General features: G+C 54.6%; 3 protein-coding genes across 5 annotated transcripts in view; 1 reads left to right on the top strand and 2 right to left on the bottom strand.

Annotated features, from left to right (window-relative positions):
• PLD3 (phospholipase D family member 3) overlaps window positions 1-3441 on the top strand; it is a 22744-nt gene extending 19303 nt beyond the window's left edge. For all 3 annotated transcript variants that reach the window (XM_012812935.2, XM_003802112.3, XM_012812936.2), the window contains 4 exons: window positions 914-1053; window positions 2103-2268; window positions 2748-2847; window positions 2946-3441. In XM_012812935.2, coding sequence (XP_012668389.1) covers window positions 914-1053; window positions 2103-2268; window positions 2748-2847; window positions 2946-3133 — 594 coding nt within the window. In that variant the 3' untranslated portion in view covers window positions 3134-3441. The remainder of the gene's footprint in view (window positions 1-913; window positions 1054-2102; window positions 2269-2747; window positions 2848-2945) is intronic.
• A 747-nt stretch (window positions 3442-4188) lies between these two features.
• Window positions 4189-10559, bottom strand: HIPK4 (homeodomain interacting protein kinase 4). The gene is made up of 4 exons (XM_003802110.2): window positions 9772-10559; window positions 7291-7647; window positions 5533-6372; window positions 4189-4673 (listed from the first exon to the last, which is right to left on the bottom strand). Exons 1-4 carry the CDS (start codon window positions 10234-10236, stop codon window positions 4494-4496), a joined length of 1842 nt encoding a protein of 613 aa, XP_003802158.1. The 5' UTR covers window positions 10237-10559; the 3' UTR covers window positions 4189-4493.
• Window positions 10560-12649: 2090 nt separating this feature from the next.
• Window positions 12650-19133, bottom strand: part of PRX (periaxin) — a 12241-nt gene continuing 5757 nt past the window's right edge. Inside the window, exons 3-4 of the mRNA XM_012812933.1 lie at window positions 17008-17204; window positions 12650-16396 (exon numbers count right to left, since the gene is read on the bottom strand). Coding sequence (XP_012668387.1) covers window positions 12650-16396; window positions 17008-17204 — 3944 coding nt within the window. The remainder of the gene's footprint in view (window positions 16397-17007; window positions 17205-19133) is intronic.

Below are 19133 nucleotides of genomic sequence, written 5' to 3'. Positions count from 1 at the left end.
AAAAAAAAAAAAAAAAAAGGCATGGATGCAGGGAAGTGTGATTCTTTGAGTGCAGTGGTCTCCCATGGGGGATGTAGGCTCTCCTCCCAATGCTTCCCCTTTTTAGATCCTGTTTCCTCATCTGCTGTGAGCAGTAAGGGAGCCAGGCACAGGGCCTGGTGTGACACTGGGCATACAGAAGTGCCTGCCCTGGGCAGGCTGTGAGTGAGTAGAGCAGGAGTCTTTAAACCTTAGCGTGCTTCAGTATCACCTGGGGGACTTGTTAAAACCCAGATTTCTGGACCCTACCCCAGCTTTTTTTTTTTTTTTTTTTTTTGAGACAGAGTCTCACTTTGTCTCCCTGGGGTTGAGTGCTGGTAGCAGCCCAGCTGATAGCAACCTCAAACTCTTGGGCTCAAGCGATTCTTTTGCTCCACCCTCCCAAGTAGCTGGGACTATAGCTAGCTGTTTTTAGAGATGAGGTCTCACTCTGTCTCAGACCTATCTCAAACTCCTGAGCTCAGGCAATCCACCCTCCTCGGCCTCCCAGAGTACTAGAATTACAGGTGTGAGCCACAGTGCCCAGCGGAGATTTTGCATTTCTAACAAAGTTCCCAGGTGATGCTGTTGCTGCTCGATCAAGGACCATGTGGTGAGAACTACTGAGTTAGAGCATAAATTCTGGAACCAGACAGCCTGGGTTTGAATCCTGGCTCCATTTGTCAGCTGTGTGACCTTAGGCAAGTCACTTACCCTCTCTGGACCTCAGCTTCCTCACCTGCAAAATGGATGTAATTAGCCCTCCCTTCAGTGGAGGCTGAGGATTCAGTGAGATCCACAGGACATGACTCATAATGAGCTGTCCATGTGGGGGGCCACTGTACTGATGGCCTGGCAGAGCACATGTCGTGACTGTCTGTTTCCTCACTTCCAGAGTGCACCCCCACCCCTGTGTCCAAGTGGCCGCACCCCAGACCTGAAGGCCCTACTCAATGTGGTGGACAATGCCCGGAGTTTCATCTACATCGCAGTCATGAACTACCTGCCCACTATGGAGTTCTCCCACCCTCGAAGGTATGGCCAGGTGGTGTATAGGAAGCCACTGCAGGTGGGGAGGAGACAGGAGAGGGAGTAATGGGGCTCAGAAAGTTGGCTGGGAGCCTGGGCACGGGAACATGGGGGAAGGGAAGCCACAGAGAGAGGGAGAAGGTATCTGGACACTCAAGACTGGAGAAAGAGGGATTGTGAGGATGAGGTTTGGGGGCAACAGAGACAAGGATGAGAATATTAGGGTTGGGGGCAGGAATGGGAGACTAGAAGCCTAGGGCAGGGGATGCATGATAAGGGGTTTAGGAGGTAGGAAGTATGGGCTAGAAATAGGATGAGGGCCCTTGGGGGATGGAGGCTAAAAGTATTTGGGTTTAGGGCAGCAGGGTTGGGAGTTTGTGATCTGGGATTAGAAGGACAACAACTGGTCAGTTTGCTGCAGTAGATAAGATGATGGGAGGATTGGGTTTTGGTAAATGTTAGCTGGGAACATGAGACAGGATGTGGGATTTAAGGAGGCAGGAGCACAACTGGGAGCTGGCAATAGGATGGTCCTCCCAGAAGCTAAAACAGTCCCGGGGCAGCTCCTGTGGCTCAAGGAGTAGGGTGCCGGCCTCATATACCAGAGGTGGTGGGTTCAAACCTGGCCCTGGCCAAAAACTGCAAACAAAACAAAACAAAAAAAACCCTGAATATTGGCTCGGCACCTATAGCTCAACCGGCTAGGGCGCCAGCCACGTACACCTAAGGTGGTGGGTTCGAATCCCCAGCCCGGACCCGCCAAACAACAATGACGGCTGCAACCAAAAAATAGCCGGGCGTTGTGGCGGGCGCCTGTGGTCCCAGCTACTTGGGAGGCGGAGGCAGGAGACTCGCTTAAGCCCAGGAGTTGGAGGTTCCTGTGAGCTGTAATGCCACGGCACTCTACCCAGGGGGACAGCTTGAGGCTCTATCTCAAAAAAAAAAAAAAAAAAAAAAAAAGCTAAAACAGTCCCCAGGGTTAGTTCCCTGAAGCTGAGCAAGAAGCCTGTGGATAAAGCTGTCCTCTCTAGCCTGCGCCCACCTCTGGCCCCCAGGTTCTGGCCTGCTGTTGATGATGGGCTGCGACGGGCTACCTATGAGCGGGGTGTCAAGGTGCGGCTGCTCATCAGCTGCTGGGGACACTCTGATCCATCCATGCGCGCCTTCCTGCTCTCCCTGGCTGCCCTGCGGGACAACCACACCCACTCTGACATCCAGGTGGTAAGCACACACCTCAGGCCATCCCTCAGCCCCTATGCTGGGCAGCACTGGGGACACAGCCTTCAGGGGGCTCATGTGTCATCTGACAAGGATGACCCAGGACAAGCCATGCCATGATGAGGAAACCATGGGCCAGAATGGGGGGCCCAGGCAAAGGAGTCAAGTGGGATGGGGGTACCCACAGGAAGCACCTGCTCCAGCCTGAGGGGCCAAGGAAGACTTCTGGGAAAGGGGACATCTGAGATGAGACATCAGGAGTGAATAGGAAGCCATTCTAGAGCAACAGGGTTGCACGCAAGGTGACTAGAGCCTTCATTGACTGAGTAACCCTCTATGGGGCCCTGTTCTGGCCCCAAGGATTCTATGGGAGACAGCATGTCCCCAGCCGGCAGACCTGGTTCCGCACCCACTACCTGACACTGGGGCTCCTCTGATGACCCTTGCATTTCACACTCCTTCCCATGTCCCCTCCCACGCAGAAACTCTTCGTGGTCCCAGCAGATGAGGCCCAAGCTCGGATCCCATATGCCCGAGTGAACCACAACAAGTACATGGTGACTGAACGTGGCACCTACTTTGGTGAGAATCCTGAGCACCTCTGCAAGGACAGGAGGGGGGCCCAGGCACGAGGGCCTGACCACCTTGCCAAGCCCTTACTCTCTGTCCCTCCTCCCCAGGAACCTCCAACTGGTCTGGCAGCTACTTCACAGAGACGGCGGGCACCTCACTGCTGGTGACTCAGAACGGGCGGGGTGGCCTGCGGAGCCAGCTGGAAGCTGTTTTCCTGAGGGACTGGGACTCCCCTTACAGCCATGACCTCGACACCTCAGCTGACAGTGTGGGCAATGCCTGTCGCCTGCTTTGAGGCCCGGTCCAGCGGACAGGCCGAGGCCTGCTGGGCCCCTGCAGACCCAAATGCTGGGTCCTGGTCCCTGTCCCCGTGACCCTGCTTCTGTCTGCCTCTTTGTGGCTCCATAGGCTGTCCCCTGCTCTCCCACCTCTACCTCTGCCCCCACTGGCCTGATGCTGTGGCCCCAGGACCCAGCAGAACTGCGGGAGGGATCAGCCCCCAAAGATGTGGGGGGTGCATGTTGGGCCTGGCCCCCTGGCCCACTCCCCTTTCCAGGACAAAGAGGGCCCAAGGTTATAATAAGTAAATAACTTGTCTGTACAGCCTGTGCCTGACTGAGTAGTGTGACATGGGGTGATAGGGGTAGGAGATGGCTGGCATGGGCCTCCAGTAGGGACATCTTAGTGTGCTGAGCTCTTCAGTGTGCAATCTGTGCAGTCTGGTATGCCCTCAGCATGTGACCAGTGCAGTTTGGCATGTACTGAGCCCTCAGTGAGCTGTGCACATGGGCTGGCATGTATGGAGCATGCAGTGGAGGATGAGGTGGCCTGGCATGGACTGAACACTCATGTAGTCAGCATGGGGTGGCCTGTGCTGCACAGGAAGCATGTTCCTGGGTAGATAGCATGGACTGAAGCCATCGCCCTATCCCCAGAGTGGACTAGCATGTCTGGACACTGGTGTACACATCAAGCGTGTATTTGTGCCTGCCAAGTGAATTTACACTGAGCATATCCCCAGTCAAGAAGTGCGTGCCAAGCCTGTAAACATGTAGGAAGGAGAGGCCCACAGACAATGAGACCCCAGCATTGGGCAAGCTCAGATTAACACATGCTAAAGACATAGACTGTTCTGAGGGTGGATTCTCAATATGCTAAGCACTGAGCATATATTGCAGATGAGTTAGTCTGCTAGGCACTTCCTGTCCCTCTCAGTGTGACAGCAGCCAAGCCTCCAGCCTGAGCCAATGGGGTGCAGCAACTCAGAGCAAAGCCCTGGGTGCCAGCCTGGGACCCCCACTCCAGAGCCAGTCCAGGCCTCCAGCAGTGAGAACAGTCTTGAAGCAGGACTGCCGAACAGTTCTTTATTGAAATAGAGGCAGCAGGGCCGAGGGCGGGCTCAGGGCCAGTGGGGTGCGGTCCCCTTCCTGCTGTATGTCTGGCCGAGGGGCCAAGTGACAGACCCCAACACCCTCCTATGTTTGGGGTGTATGTGCAGCCGTGTGCTGCGGATAGAGGGAGTGGAATTTCTGGATAACTATCTTTCTGTAAGAATAATTTGTGGGTTCAGGGATGGCTCGAGGAGCAGTTCATGTTGGGAGGGATAGCAGCTGAGCTAGCACAGCCCCCAGTGATAGGCAAGGGTGAGATCGCCATCAGTGGTGTCCGCCAACATGCTGCAGAAAGCTGGTGGTCCGGGAAGGACCGTGCGGGTGGGGGTGGCGGGATGGGAGTCCCTGAGCCCGTGGCCCCCTGACACCCTCCAGGGTCCAGTCTGGCTCACTCAGCCATTCTCCAGGACAGCTGCTGGGGTCGAAGAGCTCAGGGCCTGGCCTCTGTGGGGGAGAAGAGAGGGGCGTCAGCCAAGAAGTATTAGTGTGCTCATGTCTACCGAGCCTGTCACGTCTTCCTGAGGTGGGTGAGCTTGTGCCAGGGTCTTATCCAGTGCTGGGCCTTATTGCTTCTTCTAAGTGGATTACTATGCCCTGAGTTATCACAGCTTGAAGGTAGATGAATAAGCCTCATCCTAGCCTGAGGGTATTAATGTGTGCTGAGTCTTATTAAATCTTATATCCTGAGTATGAGTTAGTGCGTGCTGAGCCTCATCATATAGTAAGGATGAGTGTTTGCTGAGCCTTAGATCTTGAGTATGGGTTAATGTGTACTGAGCCTTCGACCCTGAGTATGGGTTATTGAGTGCTAGGCCTTCTCAAATCATTTTTTTTTTCATACAGGCTGTTGCTCTGTCACCCAGGCTAGAGTGCAATGACATCATCATGGCTCACTGCAGCCTCATACCTGAGCTTAAGTCCCTAGCAGCTGGAATTGCAGGCATACACCACCACACCCAGCTAATTTTTCTTATTTTTTCTAGAGACAGGAGTTTGCTTCCTCCTAGGAACCAAATCCAGACTGGTTTTGAACTCCTGGCCTCAGGTGATCCTCCCACCTTGACCTCCCAAAGTGCTGAAATTATAGGCGTGAGCCACCACACCCAGCCCTTTTCAAATCTTATATGCTAAGTATGGGTTAGTGTGTGCTGAGCCTTATCACATCCTGAGGGTGTGTTAGTATAACCCTGAGCCACTTGCAGTCAATACAAACATGGGAGGCAAGGCCTGGTTAACTGTGTCCCTGGAGAAAACTCTGGGAGATCCCAGAAACACCTACACGCTGCCCACACATCTGGCTTACCTCAGCATCCATGGACATGTCCTTGATGTTGGGTCCATCCCCATCCCGCTTTGGGATGGCCGGTGGCTCAGCAGAGGCCCCGCGACGCTCTCCATCCTCCCAGCCTGTGCGACGGCAGGGCCCATCATCCTCAGGAGAGGCCTGGCTCAGCCGGATGAGGTTGCTAAAGTTGGAGTCAGACTTGGAACTTGCAGGTAGCTTGCGGGCCTTGTGGCGTCCTACCAGGCGACTACCATAGAAAGCCAGGATGGGCTCAGGCCCTGAATCTGGCACCCGGCGGCCAATGACAGCTGCCTTAAGTGGGGTCAGCATGTCGGAGACCACATCGGTGCGGGTCTCCCCCCACAATCCCCGGCCTGCCTCCTGCAGACTCAGGTCATCCAGCTGGTCGATGGTCCTCTGCACACCTGGTGCCTTCTCCTCTCGGAAAAAGGACCCATTGCCCGCCACGCTGCCCATGCCCACCGCCTCCTCCTCCTCAGCTAGGCGATAGTAGGGGGGCCCGTCTTCTGTGGCGGACACAACAGGTTTGCCCTCCACCTGCAGTGAGAGGCGGTAGCCACGCAGTGAGAGCTGGTAGTAGCGGGTGGTCTCGTGGGCACTGCGCAGCTGCTGCATGGACACGAAGGGATGGCGCAAGGCTGCACTGGGGCTGATGCGTTCGTGCGACTCCCAGGTCAGCATGCGCTTGATCAGCTCCACCATGCTCTTGAGGTCCGCATGCTCAGCCAGAGCCTCTCGGTCCGGGAAGCTCAGCCGACTGGCTGCCCCACCACCGTTCACTGTCTCAATCTGGTCCAGTGACTTGAGCATGTACTTGCGGCGCTCCAGTGGACGCACCTGGGGGGGTGGCATAGGGAACACAGGGCTGACACATATCCAGGACTATGGCTCTCGGCACTCCTGCTGGGGGACCCACATACGACCCCTGACTTCCGGGTCTGCCAGTATCTGCCTTGGAGCTCTCCTGCTCCTGGGAAGGCCAAACCTGATCCTCACAGCAGAGCCTGTCACTCTATCCCAGAAAGTTCCACACCTTGCCCCAGACCTCCGGTCCTGTCCAGCACCATGGGGACAGCCCCTGCTGGTTGCTAACACACAGGATGTCCTATACCTCTAGTCCTCTCTGGAACCAAATACAGTTCCCTCTTACTGCTATAACCTTCCCTGTGGTCAAACCCAGACTTTTCTTTTTATATTCATTTGATACCCCTACCCAGGGAGCTGTCAGAGGAGCTGCCATAAACTTTCAGTCCTACCTTTGGCCTCACACAGATCCTGTTTTTAGTTTTTTCTTTTTCTTTTTTTTTTTTTTTGAGACAGAGTCTCACTCTGTTGCCCTGGGTAGAGTGCCATGGCATCAGAGCTGACAGCAATGTTAAACTCTTGGGCTTAAGCTTCCCGAGTAGCTGGGATTGATTTTTTTTTTTGAGATAGTCTGACTCTGTCACTGTGGTGAGAGCACAGTGACATCATCATAGCTCATACTCCTGGGCTTAACTGATTGATACTCCTACCTCCTTACAAGTAGCTGGGAATAGAGCCATGCACTGCCACACCTGGCTAGTTTTTTATTTTTAGTAGAGGTGAGGTCTCACTCTTACTCAGGCTGGTCTTGAAATCCTATGCCCAAGTGATCCTCCTGCCTTGGCCTCCCAGTATACTAGGATTACAGGTGTGAGCCACTACGTCCTGCTTAGATTTTTCTTGATATAGCAGCCCCAACACTAACTTCCCTCCTCCCACCTGCCCTCCTACCTTGGTCTCAGCCAGGTAGTCAGCTGAGGACTTGAGCTGCCAAAGGTTGGTGGCGTCAGGGTGGGGGTTGCGCTTAAAGAAGTGGTGGGCCTTGCGGGCAGCATGCAGCAGATGTGGCTTGGGCAGGCCCTGGGTCTCACAGATGTAGCGCACCTGGTCATACTCATTGTTGCCTGGGTAGAGGGGCCATCCCAGGTGCAGCTCGGCCATGACGCAGCCCAAGGACCACACATCCACCTTCTCACAGAAGGGCAGCCCAAGCAGGATCTCAGGGGCCCGGTAGAAACGCGACTGGATGTAAGGCTCCTTCACGTAGCGCACCTCACTAAAGATGCTGGCGGAGCCAAAGTCAATCACCTGTTGGGGACAGGGAAGAGGGTGAGAGGACAGGTCGAGCTGCAGGGACAGCCAGTCAGGGGTTCACCTGGTATCTTCCTGCACCTGTCATTATACTCTGCCTGCCTCTGTGTCCTTGATTCTTTCTCTTGTTTTTGTCTCTATCTCTGTCTCTACCAGGCTCTGTCTCTGGTTTGTATGTGCCTCTCTCTGCCTCTGTTGCTCTCCACCAGAACCTATACCTATGAGGGGCAAGACCCCTCTTTTTCTCTCACCCCACACCTTGTCCATCAGCAAATCTTGTTGGCTCCATCTTGTAAACAGACACAGAATCTCTCCCCACCACGCCCACTCTGATCCTCTCCCTGTCATCTCCCACCTAGACTAATGCAGGGGCGTCCTCCCTGCTGCTCCCAAGTGCGGTCTGTCCCTCACATGTATTCAAAGGGATCCGGTGGCTGCCTCACCAGATCACATCCCTTCCCTGCTCACATCCACATCCTGTGATAAAAGATGTTCTCAGTGGGGCCCACAAGGCTCTAACAATTTGCCCCTGTCACCTCCCCGCCTCTCCTTCTCCTACTCTGCCCTCACTCGCCCTCTTACAGCCCCCGCCAGCCTCTTCACTTTTCCTTACATGTGCCAGACACATTCTTACACTGGAGTGCTTGTCTCCCACATGTCCCCACGATACCTCCCTCACCTCCTTCAGGTCTTTTTGTTTGTTTGTTTGTTTGTTTGAGACAGAGCCTCAAGCTATCCCCCTGGGTAGAGTGCACTGGCATCACAGCTCACAGCAACCTCCAACTCCTGGGCTCAAACAAGTCTCCTGCCTCAGCCTCCCAAGTAACTGGGACCACAGGTGCCCACCACAACGCCCAGCTATTTTTTGGTTGCAGCCGTCATTGTTGTTTTTGTGGGCCCGGGTTGGATTCAAACCTGCCACCTTAGGTGTATATGGCTGGTGCCTTTTAGGTGTATGTGGCTCTCGCCTTTTAGGTGTTATGTGGCTGGCGCCTTAGCCACTTGAGCCTCAGGCACCGAGCCACCTCCTTCAGGTCTTTACTCAAACTTCAGCTTCTCTGTTGAAAGAGAAGGACGGGGGAAAAGTAAAAAAAACCAAACCAACAAACAAACAAAAAAACCCTCAGCTTCTCAGTTATGCCTCCCTGACAATCCTGTCAAAGGCGAGGAGCCCCCTTTTCTCATCCCCTCCACTCTCTCTACTTCTTGCCATTGTTCTTAATACCATTTCACATCATGTGTATTTTACATTTTTTTTTGAGTTCATTGCTTCTTTCTGCAACTAGGATGTCAGTCCCACAAGAGCAGGGATTTGTCTGTTTTGCTCAATGCTGCATCTCTAGATGCCCCAGAACAATGCCTGGCACACAGTAGGGGCTCAATAAAGAATGAATAATAAATGAGGCTGGGTGCGGTGGTTCACAACTGTAATCATAGCACATTGGGAGGCCGAGGCAGGTGGACTGCTTGAGCTGAGGAGTTTGAGACCAGACTGACCAAGAGTGAGACCCCCATCTCTACAAAAAAAAATGAAATAAAGAAAAGCTGGCCAGGCACTGTGGCAGGTGCTTGATGTCCCAGTTACTCAGGAGGCTGCAGCAGGAGGATCTCTTGAGCTCATGAGTTTTAGGTTGCTGTGAGCTATGATGATGCCACAGCACTCTACTCTAGCCAGGCCTACAGAGTAAGACTCTGTCTCCAAAAGAAAAAGGAATGAATGAATGAGTGAATTGGCTTTGGCTTTAGATCCCTGTTCTTTCTTTGCAAATGCCTCTTCCTTGCTTGCCTGTCTCTGGTATCTCAGTGTCTCCCCACTGCTTTATCTTTCCTCCTTCTCACTCACATACTGTATTTGACTCATTTATCTTGGTGACTTTGTCTCTCCCCCTACCTGTCAGCCCCACAGGACAGGATTGGGCCAGAGCAACCTCAGGCCAGTGGTAGAGAGAACCTCAAAATTGGGGTGACGTGATGGGGAGGAATTGGGGGCCAGGAGCAAGGCAGAGACATCACAGACAGGATAGGTGAGATCTCAGAGCTGGGAGGTGGGACAAGAGAGATCTCAGTGTCAGAAGAGTGCCCAGAGCTGGGAGAAGCTTGCCCCTGGGCAGCCCCACTCACCTTGACTCTGAAGGGGCAGCGGGTCTGGTCCACCAGCATGATGTTCTCAGGCTTTAGGTCTGCGTGGATGATGGCTAGCTCCTTGAGCCGGGCCAGGGCTCTGAGCACCTGGAGAGTGACCGTGCGGATGTGACGGGCAGGAAGGGGCGCAAAGTTGTTCTCCTTCTGGAACTCAAAAAGGTTTTGCTCCAGCAGCTCGAAGACCAGGTAGAACTTGAGGGCATCATGGAAGAACTCAAGGAAGCGGATGATGTGGGCCTCCTCCGGGTCCAGGCCCCGCATGCAGCGCAGCAGCTTCAGCTCGTTCTTGATGATGCGATTGCGGTAGGCATCGTTCTTGAGGATCTTGATGGCCACCATCTCTCCCGTGCTTCGCCGCCACCCCTTGGCGACCTCCCCAAATGTGCCCTTGCCCAGCACCTCAATGATGTCGTAACAGTCAGTCTCCGATTGAATGGTGGCCATGGTACCCCTGTTGCCACAAACCAACCTGCAGAGACCCCCGCACCACAGGCTCTGCCGCCGTCTAGGCCTCCTGCCTCGCCGCCGCCTCTGGCCCCGCAGACCCCCCAATGGGGGAAAGAGAACTGCACTTGTGCCCCCTCCGATAAGGCTGGCCCCCACCTCCCTGGCACCCCCCCGCCCCTTTGGCCACACTGTGAGTCTGCCAGGGGCTGCACCCCTCCCCCAAAGCCCTCCTGGCTTGGGACAAGGGGCCCCAGGCCCCTCAAATGGGTTCCAGCGTTGCTGAGTGGCTTTGGTTCTGTTGTTGGAGACCTGAGCCCCTGGCTGGAATGGGGGTGGGGTGCCAGGCTAGGCCCCTCCCCCACCCAGTGGTGGAACCCTGGAAAGGCCAGACAGGTGAAAGGTTGACAGCCAGGACCCTGAGCATAGAGGAATGCAGATACACCTACAGACAGAGGTCAGGAAACGCATTTTCGAGCTAGAGGGATATAGTGTATGTGTGTGCATATCTGTGTTCAGAAAACGCTTGTCCCAGACTGTGGCTGCCATAGGCCAGGTTGTAAAAGGCCCTGAATGCCAACCTAAGGAGTTTGGGGTGATGCCCCCAGCTTGGGAAGGAGTCTGGGGCATGGCCCAGGTGGGAGAGGTTGGGGAAGGAAGTAGGAGGTTAGGAGATGAGACACTCAGAAGGCCAAGAGGACAGGCTAGGACATGGATCAGCTAGGGGGCAGTAAGGAAGCTGTCCAGGACCAGGCCAGGGATCTGGCATGAGGGCACAGTCCCTGAGAAGGGGACATAAACAAGGAACAGTTGGGGGAAAAGATGCTGAGGTCAGATTATGCAATTTAACATCAAAACATTTAAACGCATATTAAGTGCTTCAGAAATCTTATCTGGTCTTTATAACATAGGAAGCAGGAATGTTATGGAAGAGAAAATCAAGGCACATAGTCTTAAAAGTGCCCAAGGTCACCCAGCTGGGTGCCAGAGACAGGCTTTGATGCTGAGCAGTGAGGCTCTATGCTGAACACTGAGCCACCACCCACACAGCATCTAGTGCCTGGAGATGTCCAGTGGAGGCATGCAGAGCCGCTGGGGACGCAAGATAGAGTCTGGGAGTTGTCAGTACAAAGATGAGGTGTGGAAACCACAGTGAAGGGTAACACAGCCCAGGCAGGCTGTGGGGATGGGTGAGGAACCCTGAGGGCCCAAGGAGAACCAGGAGAAAGAAGTATGGAGAAAAGAGAGAAGAGGATGAAAGGGCCCTGAGAAGTCAGGTCAGGGAGACAGAGAAAACTCTCAAGTGTGGCCAGCCAACACTGATAGGACAGGTGAGGTGGGGGGGGAAATCCCAAATGCTGGGAGGCTGAGCAGGGGGCAAGCACTGAGTGCTCCTGCTATGGCTATTAGGAATGATAAAGCAGTGACCCGAGGGGGACAGCTGGGAGGAAGAGGGTGCCCTAGTGGGTAAGGAAACAGGCAGGGGCCCTCACCCTCTGAGACAGGGCAGGGGATATGTGAACAGAGTGGAGAGCCATTGGGGGAGACTTAAAACTGGACAGCAAAGCTTCTTAGTCCAGTGTAGGGAGTCATCAGAAGACATAGAAGAGTCCAGAGGCCAGGTGGCAGCCTAGCAGCTTAGATCCTGAGTGGGGCTAGGGCAGGGGATGGGTGTCCCATGGTTCCTGGGAGCTGAGACCCAGTCCTGACAGGTGTTAAGGACTCTGGGACATAGTCCAAAGAGGCAGCCAAGCGTTTGGTGTGAAGACATTAAACCCACAGTCCAGAAGAGAACAGGAGGAGCCTTGTGGGTGGGGCCAGGGCCGATAGGGCTGTCAAACCTGATGGACAGGAAAGGGAAGGCAGGGATGTAAGAGGTGTCCTTCCTGGGGTAGGTAGCAGTTGTCCGGATGGGAGTAGGATCCCTAGCAGAGGGGTTCCCCGCCCCCATGCTTGGGGAGGAAAATCTTCCCAGAGTCCTCCTCCAGGGTTCCTGAGAGTTCTGAAGTTGTAAGGCAGGCCCCTTCTCCCACAGGGGCCTACCCCAGGACCCCCAACTCTTCTCAGACTAGGGGTGACTGTTTCTCCCCTCTCAGCAGAGGTTCCCATCAGACCAGGCTCAAGTGACCCCTAGAACATCCTCTTTGGAGACTCCCTTTCTCTGCACCCCCCACTTCCCCGCAAAAGAGGAGACCCAACACATGGCTACCTCTGGATTATTTTATTCACATGCCTTGGTATGACACAGGCACTCCTGTGAGGCAGGCAGAGCCTCCCCTCCCCCGCCCCTGCACTGCTCAGGAACCTGCCTCCCAGCCCTCTGGGGTTAGTGCTGGTTATCTCACACACAAAACAGGGGTGGGGGTGAGGGTGGCGGGAAAACAGGAAGGGGGTCTCCACCTGCCCAGGGCCTTCACACAGCAGCAGCCTGAGCCCCTTCCATCCTAGTGGGGCCTGGGGCCCCTGTCTCTGAAAACCCCACACTAGGCAGCCGGACCCTGAAACCACCCTCTTCCTGGTCCCCACTCCCACCCCGGGCCTTGGGGCTTAGGGACACCCTGGGGAAACGGAACTTGGGTGATTTCTCCCCCATAGGGGACTTGGGTGTTGCCTCCCCCTCCTGCCCCCTAGAGACTTTAGAAGGGGTGGCCAGGCCCACACGTGGCAAGCGGACCCGTCCCCGGCCGCGGCGACCCAAGGCCCCTTCCCCACTGCCCTCTTCCTCTTCCTCCTCAGGGCTGGGGGAGCCCTCACCAGTAACTGTCTCACCTTGGCTGAAGCCCACTCGGGGCAGCCTGAGTTTGGGGCTCTTGGCCTTCTCACCTTCCTCAACCCCCTCCTTGGCCCGCACCAGGCCAAACCGGGGCAGCCGCACCTTAAGCTTGTGTCCGGCATCCACTTCTCCCTCTACCACCTGGTACCCAGCGTGGCTGCCCATGGCAGGTGGCGAGAGTTCCACATCAGGCAACGAGAGGTGGAAGGTATGCTCGGCTCCTGGGGGCTGGTCCCCGACCCTCTCTTCCCCAGCTGCAGCTCCGGCCCCCAGCGTGGGCAACTTCAACCTCAGCCCGCCCTCACTTGTGGCCACCTCACCCACCTGTGCCTCCCGGCTCAGCCCCACATCCAGCTCAAGCTGGGGCACTGTCACGGTAGGCATCTTAAAGACGCCTTCACCTACCAAAAGCTCCCCACCTGCTGCCTGAGCTCCAGGCAGAGAGAGGGTCACCTGAGGAACTTGGACCCTATAGCCTGCTGTGCCTTCTGCAGAAGGGACTGTACTCTCAGCCTGCTTGCCGAGAGCACCCGCCTCCCCAAAGCCAGTCAGCTCCACCTGGGGCAGGGAGACGCCCAGTGGAGGCACCCTCAGTACCCCCTCAGGGCCCTCAGTGACCACTTGCCTGGTTGTGGACACCTGCAAGCCTGACAGTCGTATTCCACTAACAGCTGCTGCTCTGTCTGCCCCCACTTCCTCCTGGGCCCCCAGTGTGACCAGCTCCACCTCAGGGATCTTAAGCTGGGCAGCGGTGGACTCGGGCTTTCCCCCCGGGCTGGTGCGCCCACTCTGGACTTCTACTTCCTTCCCCCGAGCCAGCCCAAATGAGGGCATCTTCAGCTTGGGCATCTTTACCTTCCCATCCCAGCCCCAGCCCTTGCCCTCCAACTCAGCTGCCCCCAGCACTAACTCTCCCACCTCAGTGTCCCGGCCTCTGACCCCAAACTTAGGCAGAGCAAACCTAGGCCCCTTGAGCTTGACATCAGCCCCTGCCACCTCCATCTTGCCTGAGGGCAGATGGGCATCCAGGCTGAGCTGCGGGATGGACAGGTCAAGGGCGGGCAGTAGGCCTGACTCTCCCACCCTTTTGGTCTCAGCCTCCGTCACCACCCGAGACTTGGGGAGCGAGATAGTGAACTTGGACACCTTCAGCTTGGTGGCTCGCCCGGCCCCCTCAGCCTCTGCCTTGGCCGCCTTTGGCCCTGAGAGTCCAAACTTGGGCAAGGAGAACTTGGAGGGAGGCTTGACTTTCATCTCCATCATCTCTAGCTGCCCTTCCTCAATTTCCACAGTGGGCAGCTGTGGAGTAACGATCTCAACAGAGGGCACTCGAAAGCCCAGTTCCCCGACCCCTGCTACCACCCCTGGGCCCTCTGCCCGCTCCACCTTGCTCACTTCAGCCACTTGCACCTGCCTCTCCAGACTGAGGGCCCCTGGCAGATCTAGTTCCACTGAGGGCAGTGTGAGAGAGGGAACACCCACACGGGCCTCGGCCCCCACTTCGGGCTGCAGACAGGGAAGTGTCAACAGCTTCCCTGAGACCTCAGCCCCTGCCTCACCTGTCTTGGCTCGTGATGGGGATGCTTCCCTCCCTAGCTTGGGCATGGTCATCTTAGGCATCTTGAAGCCAAATTCCATCCCCTCTGCCTGCTCTGCCCTGGCAGCTTTTAGCTGCACCTCTGGAGCCTTGGACAGCTTCACCTCTGGTGGCTTTGGAAGATGCACATCTGGGACTTTGGGCACTTCCATTTCTGGCAGCCGAATCTCTGACACCTTTGGCAGCTGCACCTCTGGGAGGTGCACATCAGGCACCGCCACTTCAGGCACCTTGGGGAGTTTTATCTCCGGAAGCTTCACGTCAGGGACTTTTATCTCTGACACCTTTGGCAGCTGCACCTCTGGGAGAGGCACATTGGGCACAACCATCTCAGGCACCTTGGGGAGTTTCATCTCTGAGACCTTTGGCAGCTGCACCTCAGGGAGTCGAACCTCTGGCACAGCCATCTCAGGCATCTTCGGGAGTTTCATCTCTGGAACTTTAGGGAGCTGCAGTTCTGGGAGGTGCACATCAGGCACAGCCATCTCAGGCATCTGCGGGAGTTTCATCTCAGGGAGCTTCATTTCTGCAACTTTCGGGAGCTGCACTTCTGGGAGGTGCACCTCTGGCACAGCCATCTCTGGCACCTTCGGGAGTTTCATTTCAGGAAGTTTCATCTCAGGCACCTTCGGGAGTTTCATCTCAGGGAGCTTTATCTCAGGGGCTTTCATCTCTGGGACTTTCGGCAGCTGCACGTCCGGAAGCTGCACCTCTGGCACAGCCATCTCTGGCACCTTTGGGAGCTTCATCTCTGACACCTTGGGGAGCTGCACTTCTGGGAGTCGAATGTCTGGGAGGGCTGCCTCAGGTACTTTTGGGAGCTTGATATCAGGGGCCTTGGGGAGCTTCACTTCAGGCCCCTTGGGTACCTTGATCTCAGGCCCAGCCACTCCAATGCCAAATGAGGGCATCTTGATGGTAGGCAGCTTCAGCTTGCTCTCAACAACAGCCTCAGGGGCAGTGGGCCGGGGCTCCAGGAGAGAAAGCCCAAAGGTTGGCATTCGAAGTTTGGGACCTTTCACCCTGGCCTCAGGGCTGCGCTTGGCCACCTTGGGTTCAGCAACTTCCTTTGCTCGAACTCCAAAGCGCGGAAAACTGAGGCGAGGCATCTTCAGGGCCACTTCAGGTGCCTCTCTTCTGGCCTCTACCTCTGCACTCGGCAAGGCCAGGTCTACCCCCACAGCAGGTGCTGCCACATCCAGGGTGGGCACTGTCACTGACACAGCCCCTTCCCGGGTCTCCAGGCAGGGAAGTGTGGGCAGAGTGGGCAAGGTGGGCAGCTCCACCTGGGGCACCTGTATCCCTGCAGCTGGAGGCTCCACAGCAGGCACAGCTGCTCCCAGCCCAAAGGTTGGCAGGTGGAGGGCAAAGCCACTCACTGCCTCTGCAGAGGGGGTCACTTTAGGAGCTGAGACCTGGGGGACACCCACCTCTGCACCTGGCAGCCGGGGCCCAACCAGCTCCACCTGGGGGGCTGTGAAACGGGCTCCTGCTGCCACCTCGGCCTCCACCTTGGCCTTTCTGGGAGGAGGAGCAGCGGCAGCCAGCCGGGCTACCTGGGCCTCTTCAGCCACTTCTCTTACACGCAGCCGAGGCAGCTGCAAGCGCCGGCGGGCAGGGGCAGCTGGGACAGGACCCTTAGCAGCCTCAGCTTTGAGGCCCCGACGTAGACGGGAGAACTTGGGAAAGGAGAACTCGACGTCAACAGGGGCCAGGTCAGCAGGGGCCCCCAGGGCCCCAGGCACCACCACCATCTTCTTCTTCTTCACAGGGGACAGACTCTGGATGTTCTGGGGAGAGAGGAGAGAGGCAGGAGGCGGTGGGACAGTGGGAGGCCAGGAGTGGACAGGAAGAGCCCCACTGGTATTGTACCAGGCTGGGGATATGTTGGATGGAGTATCTTATCCCTAAAACACTATCACCACTTCCTGCCTGTCATTTCACTACTAATGCTGGGGAAAGCAGACATTCATTTAGAATCTTGAAATGAGTCAACAGGACTGTAGGACTCATTTCACCCTGGCCTCAGGGCTGGGCTTGGCCACCTTGGGTTCAGCAACTCCTGGGACCCAAGACTTCTAGGTTCTCATCCATGATTTTCCCTAACAACCTCTTTCTAGAGACAGGGCAAATGAGGCCCAGGGAGGTAAAGAAACTTGTTCAGGGTCACTCAGCAATAACTGAGCAGCACCCAGGCTGGGTGAGTCACCCTCCCTTTCCCTCTCCTCCCCAGGGAGGAGCTTAGGGGCAGAGGACAAGGGGCAAAAGGTGGGATTAGCGTGGGGTTAGTGACAATGACAGAGGGCAAAGGCTGGCCCACGGTGACGGGGAGTGGGATTCATGGCGCAGAGACGGGATCGCTGGGACATTCCAGGGCCAGGGCCGGACTAAGCACGCGTACCAGCTTGGCCACCTTGGCCCGTGGGCCCTTGATCTCGTAGCCGGCCACGGTACCAGGCCGCAGCGCCAGGTCCCCGGTGGGCACAGTGCGCTTCAGGCAGAAGGAGACCTTGTAAGGCTCGGCGCATTGTAACAGGCGTAGTGCGTCCTCGTACTTGAAGTTCTCAAAGAATACTCGGGCGCTCAGCAGCTGATCTCCTGCAGGTGAGGCGGAGGTGAGCAAGGTGCGGGTATCTCCTAGCTCCCCGAGGGCCTGGTTCTGCCCACTTCCTCTGAGGCCACCAGGCGAGGCCCTGCCCGAAATTCTGGCCCCTCTCACCCCCAAAACACTACTCAAAGTTATGCCCTGTCTCTAGCTCTGGCCACTTTAGAACAAAGCCCCGCCCTACAGCCTTAACCCCGCCCCACCCCACCCGCGTTGAGCAAATTCCCGCCCACTCAGGTGACGCCAGTCGCTTTTCCACTCTTCTACCCTATTATCCTATGTATAAGATACTGACTTTGCTTCCTTTACTGAAAGAACACAATCAGAAGAGATCTTCCAAAAGCTTCCACATCATCTATTTACCTCCTTTCTCCTGCAGGGGGAACTCTACTCTTCCCCCTGTTCCTTAGGGATGAACTGTCCCCTCTCCTAGCTCAGGTTAATCCCTACATCATCTTCTCAGGGTCATCTTCCAGCAATTCTCCCCTCCTCCTATGTCATCAGTTATCCCTCTATTCTACATTGTTCTCATCAACATACATATTATTATTTCTCCTAAAAGAAAGGTTGTCTTGGTGGAGCATGGTGGTCATGCCTGTAATCCAAGCATTTTGGTATGCCAAGGTGGGAGGGATTGTTTGAAGTCAGATAGGGTCACATAGCAAGACTCAAAAAAATTTTCTTCTTTCTTTTTTTTGAGACAGAGTCTCATTTTGTTGCCCAGGCTAGAGTGCCATGGCATCAGCCTAGTTCACAGCAACCTCACACTCATAGGCCCAAGCAATTCTCCTGCCTCAGTCTCCAGAGTAGCTGGGACTACAGGCACCTGCCACAACGCATGGCTAATTTTTCTATTTTTAGTGGAGATGGGATCTTGCTCTTGAATGGTCTGGTCTTGAACTCCTGAGCTCAAAGGATCCTTCTGCCTCAGCGTCCAAGAGTGCTAGGATTACAGGCCTGAGCCACCATGCCCAGATAATAAAATAATATATATGTATATATATTATTTATATACATAAATATATATAAATAAATATAAATTTATATATAAATAATATATACAAATATGTATAATATACATATATGTATAATATATGTATATACATACATATAATGTATGTATATACATATGTGTATATATGTATAATATACATATTATATATGTATATAAATATTATATATGTATATATTATGTATATGTAAATATATATATTTATATATAAATAAATATATGCAAATAAATAATATTATAGAAATATATATATTATTTTATTTTATTTTTTGAGACGGAGTCTGGCTTTGCCACCTTTGGTAGAGTGCCATGATGTCATAGATCACAGCAACCTCAAGCTCTTAGGCTCAAAACAATTCTTTTTTTTTTTTTTTTAGCAGTTTTTGGCCAGGGCTGGGTTTGGACCCTCCACCTGTGGCATATGAAACTGGCGCCTCACTCCTTTGAGCCACAGACACTGCCTCAAAACAATTCTTACCACTTTACTCCAGCTTGGGTGACAGAGCAAGATCCCACCTCAAAAAAAAATGTTATCTTGATCTCACTTCCCCAGAACTCCTGCCCCATTTTTCTGTTCACCTTGATGGCAAAATGTATTGAGCTGCCTAGCAACATTATTTCCACTTCTTCAATCACACTTCCAACCCTACCTTCCCACATAGACATACACACACCCCCAAACTGCTTCTCTTAAATTCTAGCAGTGACCTCTGTGTAGCTAAGTCCACAGGTCATGTCCCAGACTTCATATGCTTGGAGCCCTTAGTATTTGACCCAACTTCATTCTCTCTTTCATCCACTTGCTTCCCTTGGCTTCCAGGACCACATCATCTGGAACCTTTCTGGAGGTTCCTTCTCAGCTTCCATCAATAGTTTTGTTCCATCTCTCTAACCACTTTTTTTTTTTTTG

The sequence above is a fragment of the Otolemur garnettii genome, unplaced genomic scaffold (genome assembly GCF_000181295.1).
Source record: "Otolemur garnettii isolate 467f Iridium unplaced genomic scaffold, OtoGar3 scaffold00233, whole genome shotgun sequence".
In the NCBI taxonomy this organism is placed as follows: Eukaryota; Metazoa; Chordata; class Mammalia; order Primates; family Galagidae; genus Otolemur; species Otolemur garnettii.
This window is presented reverse-complemented; position numbering and strand designations above follow the sequence as displayed.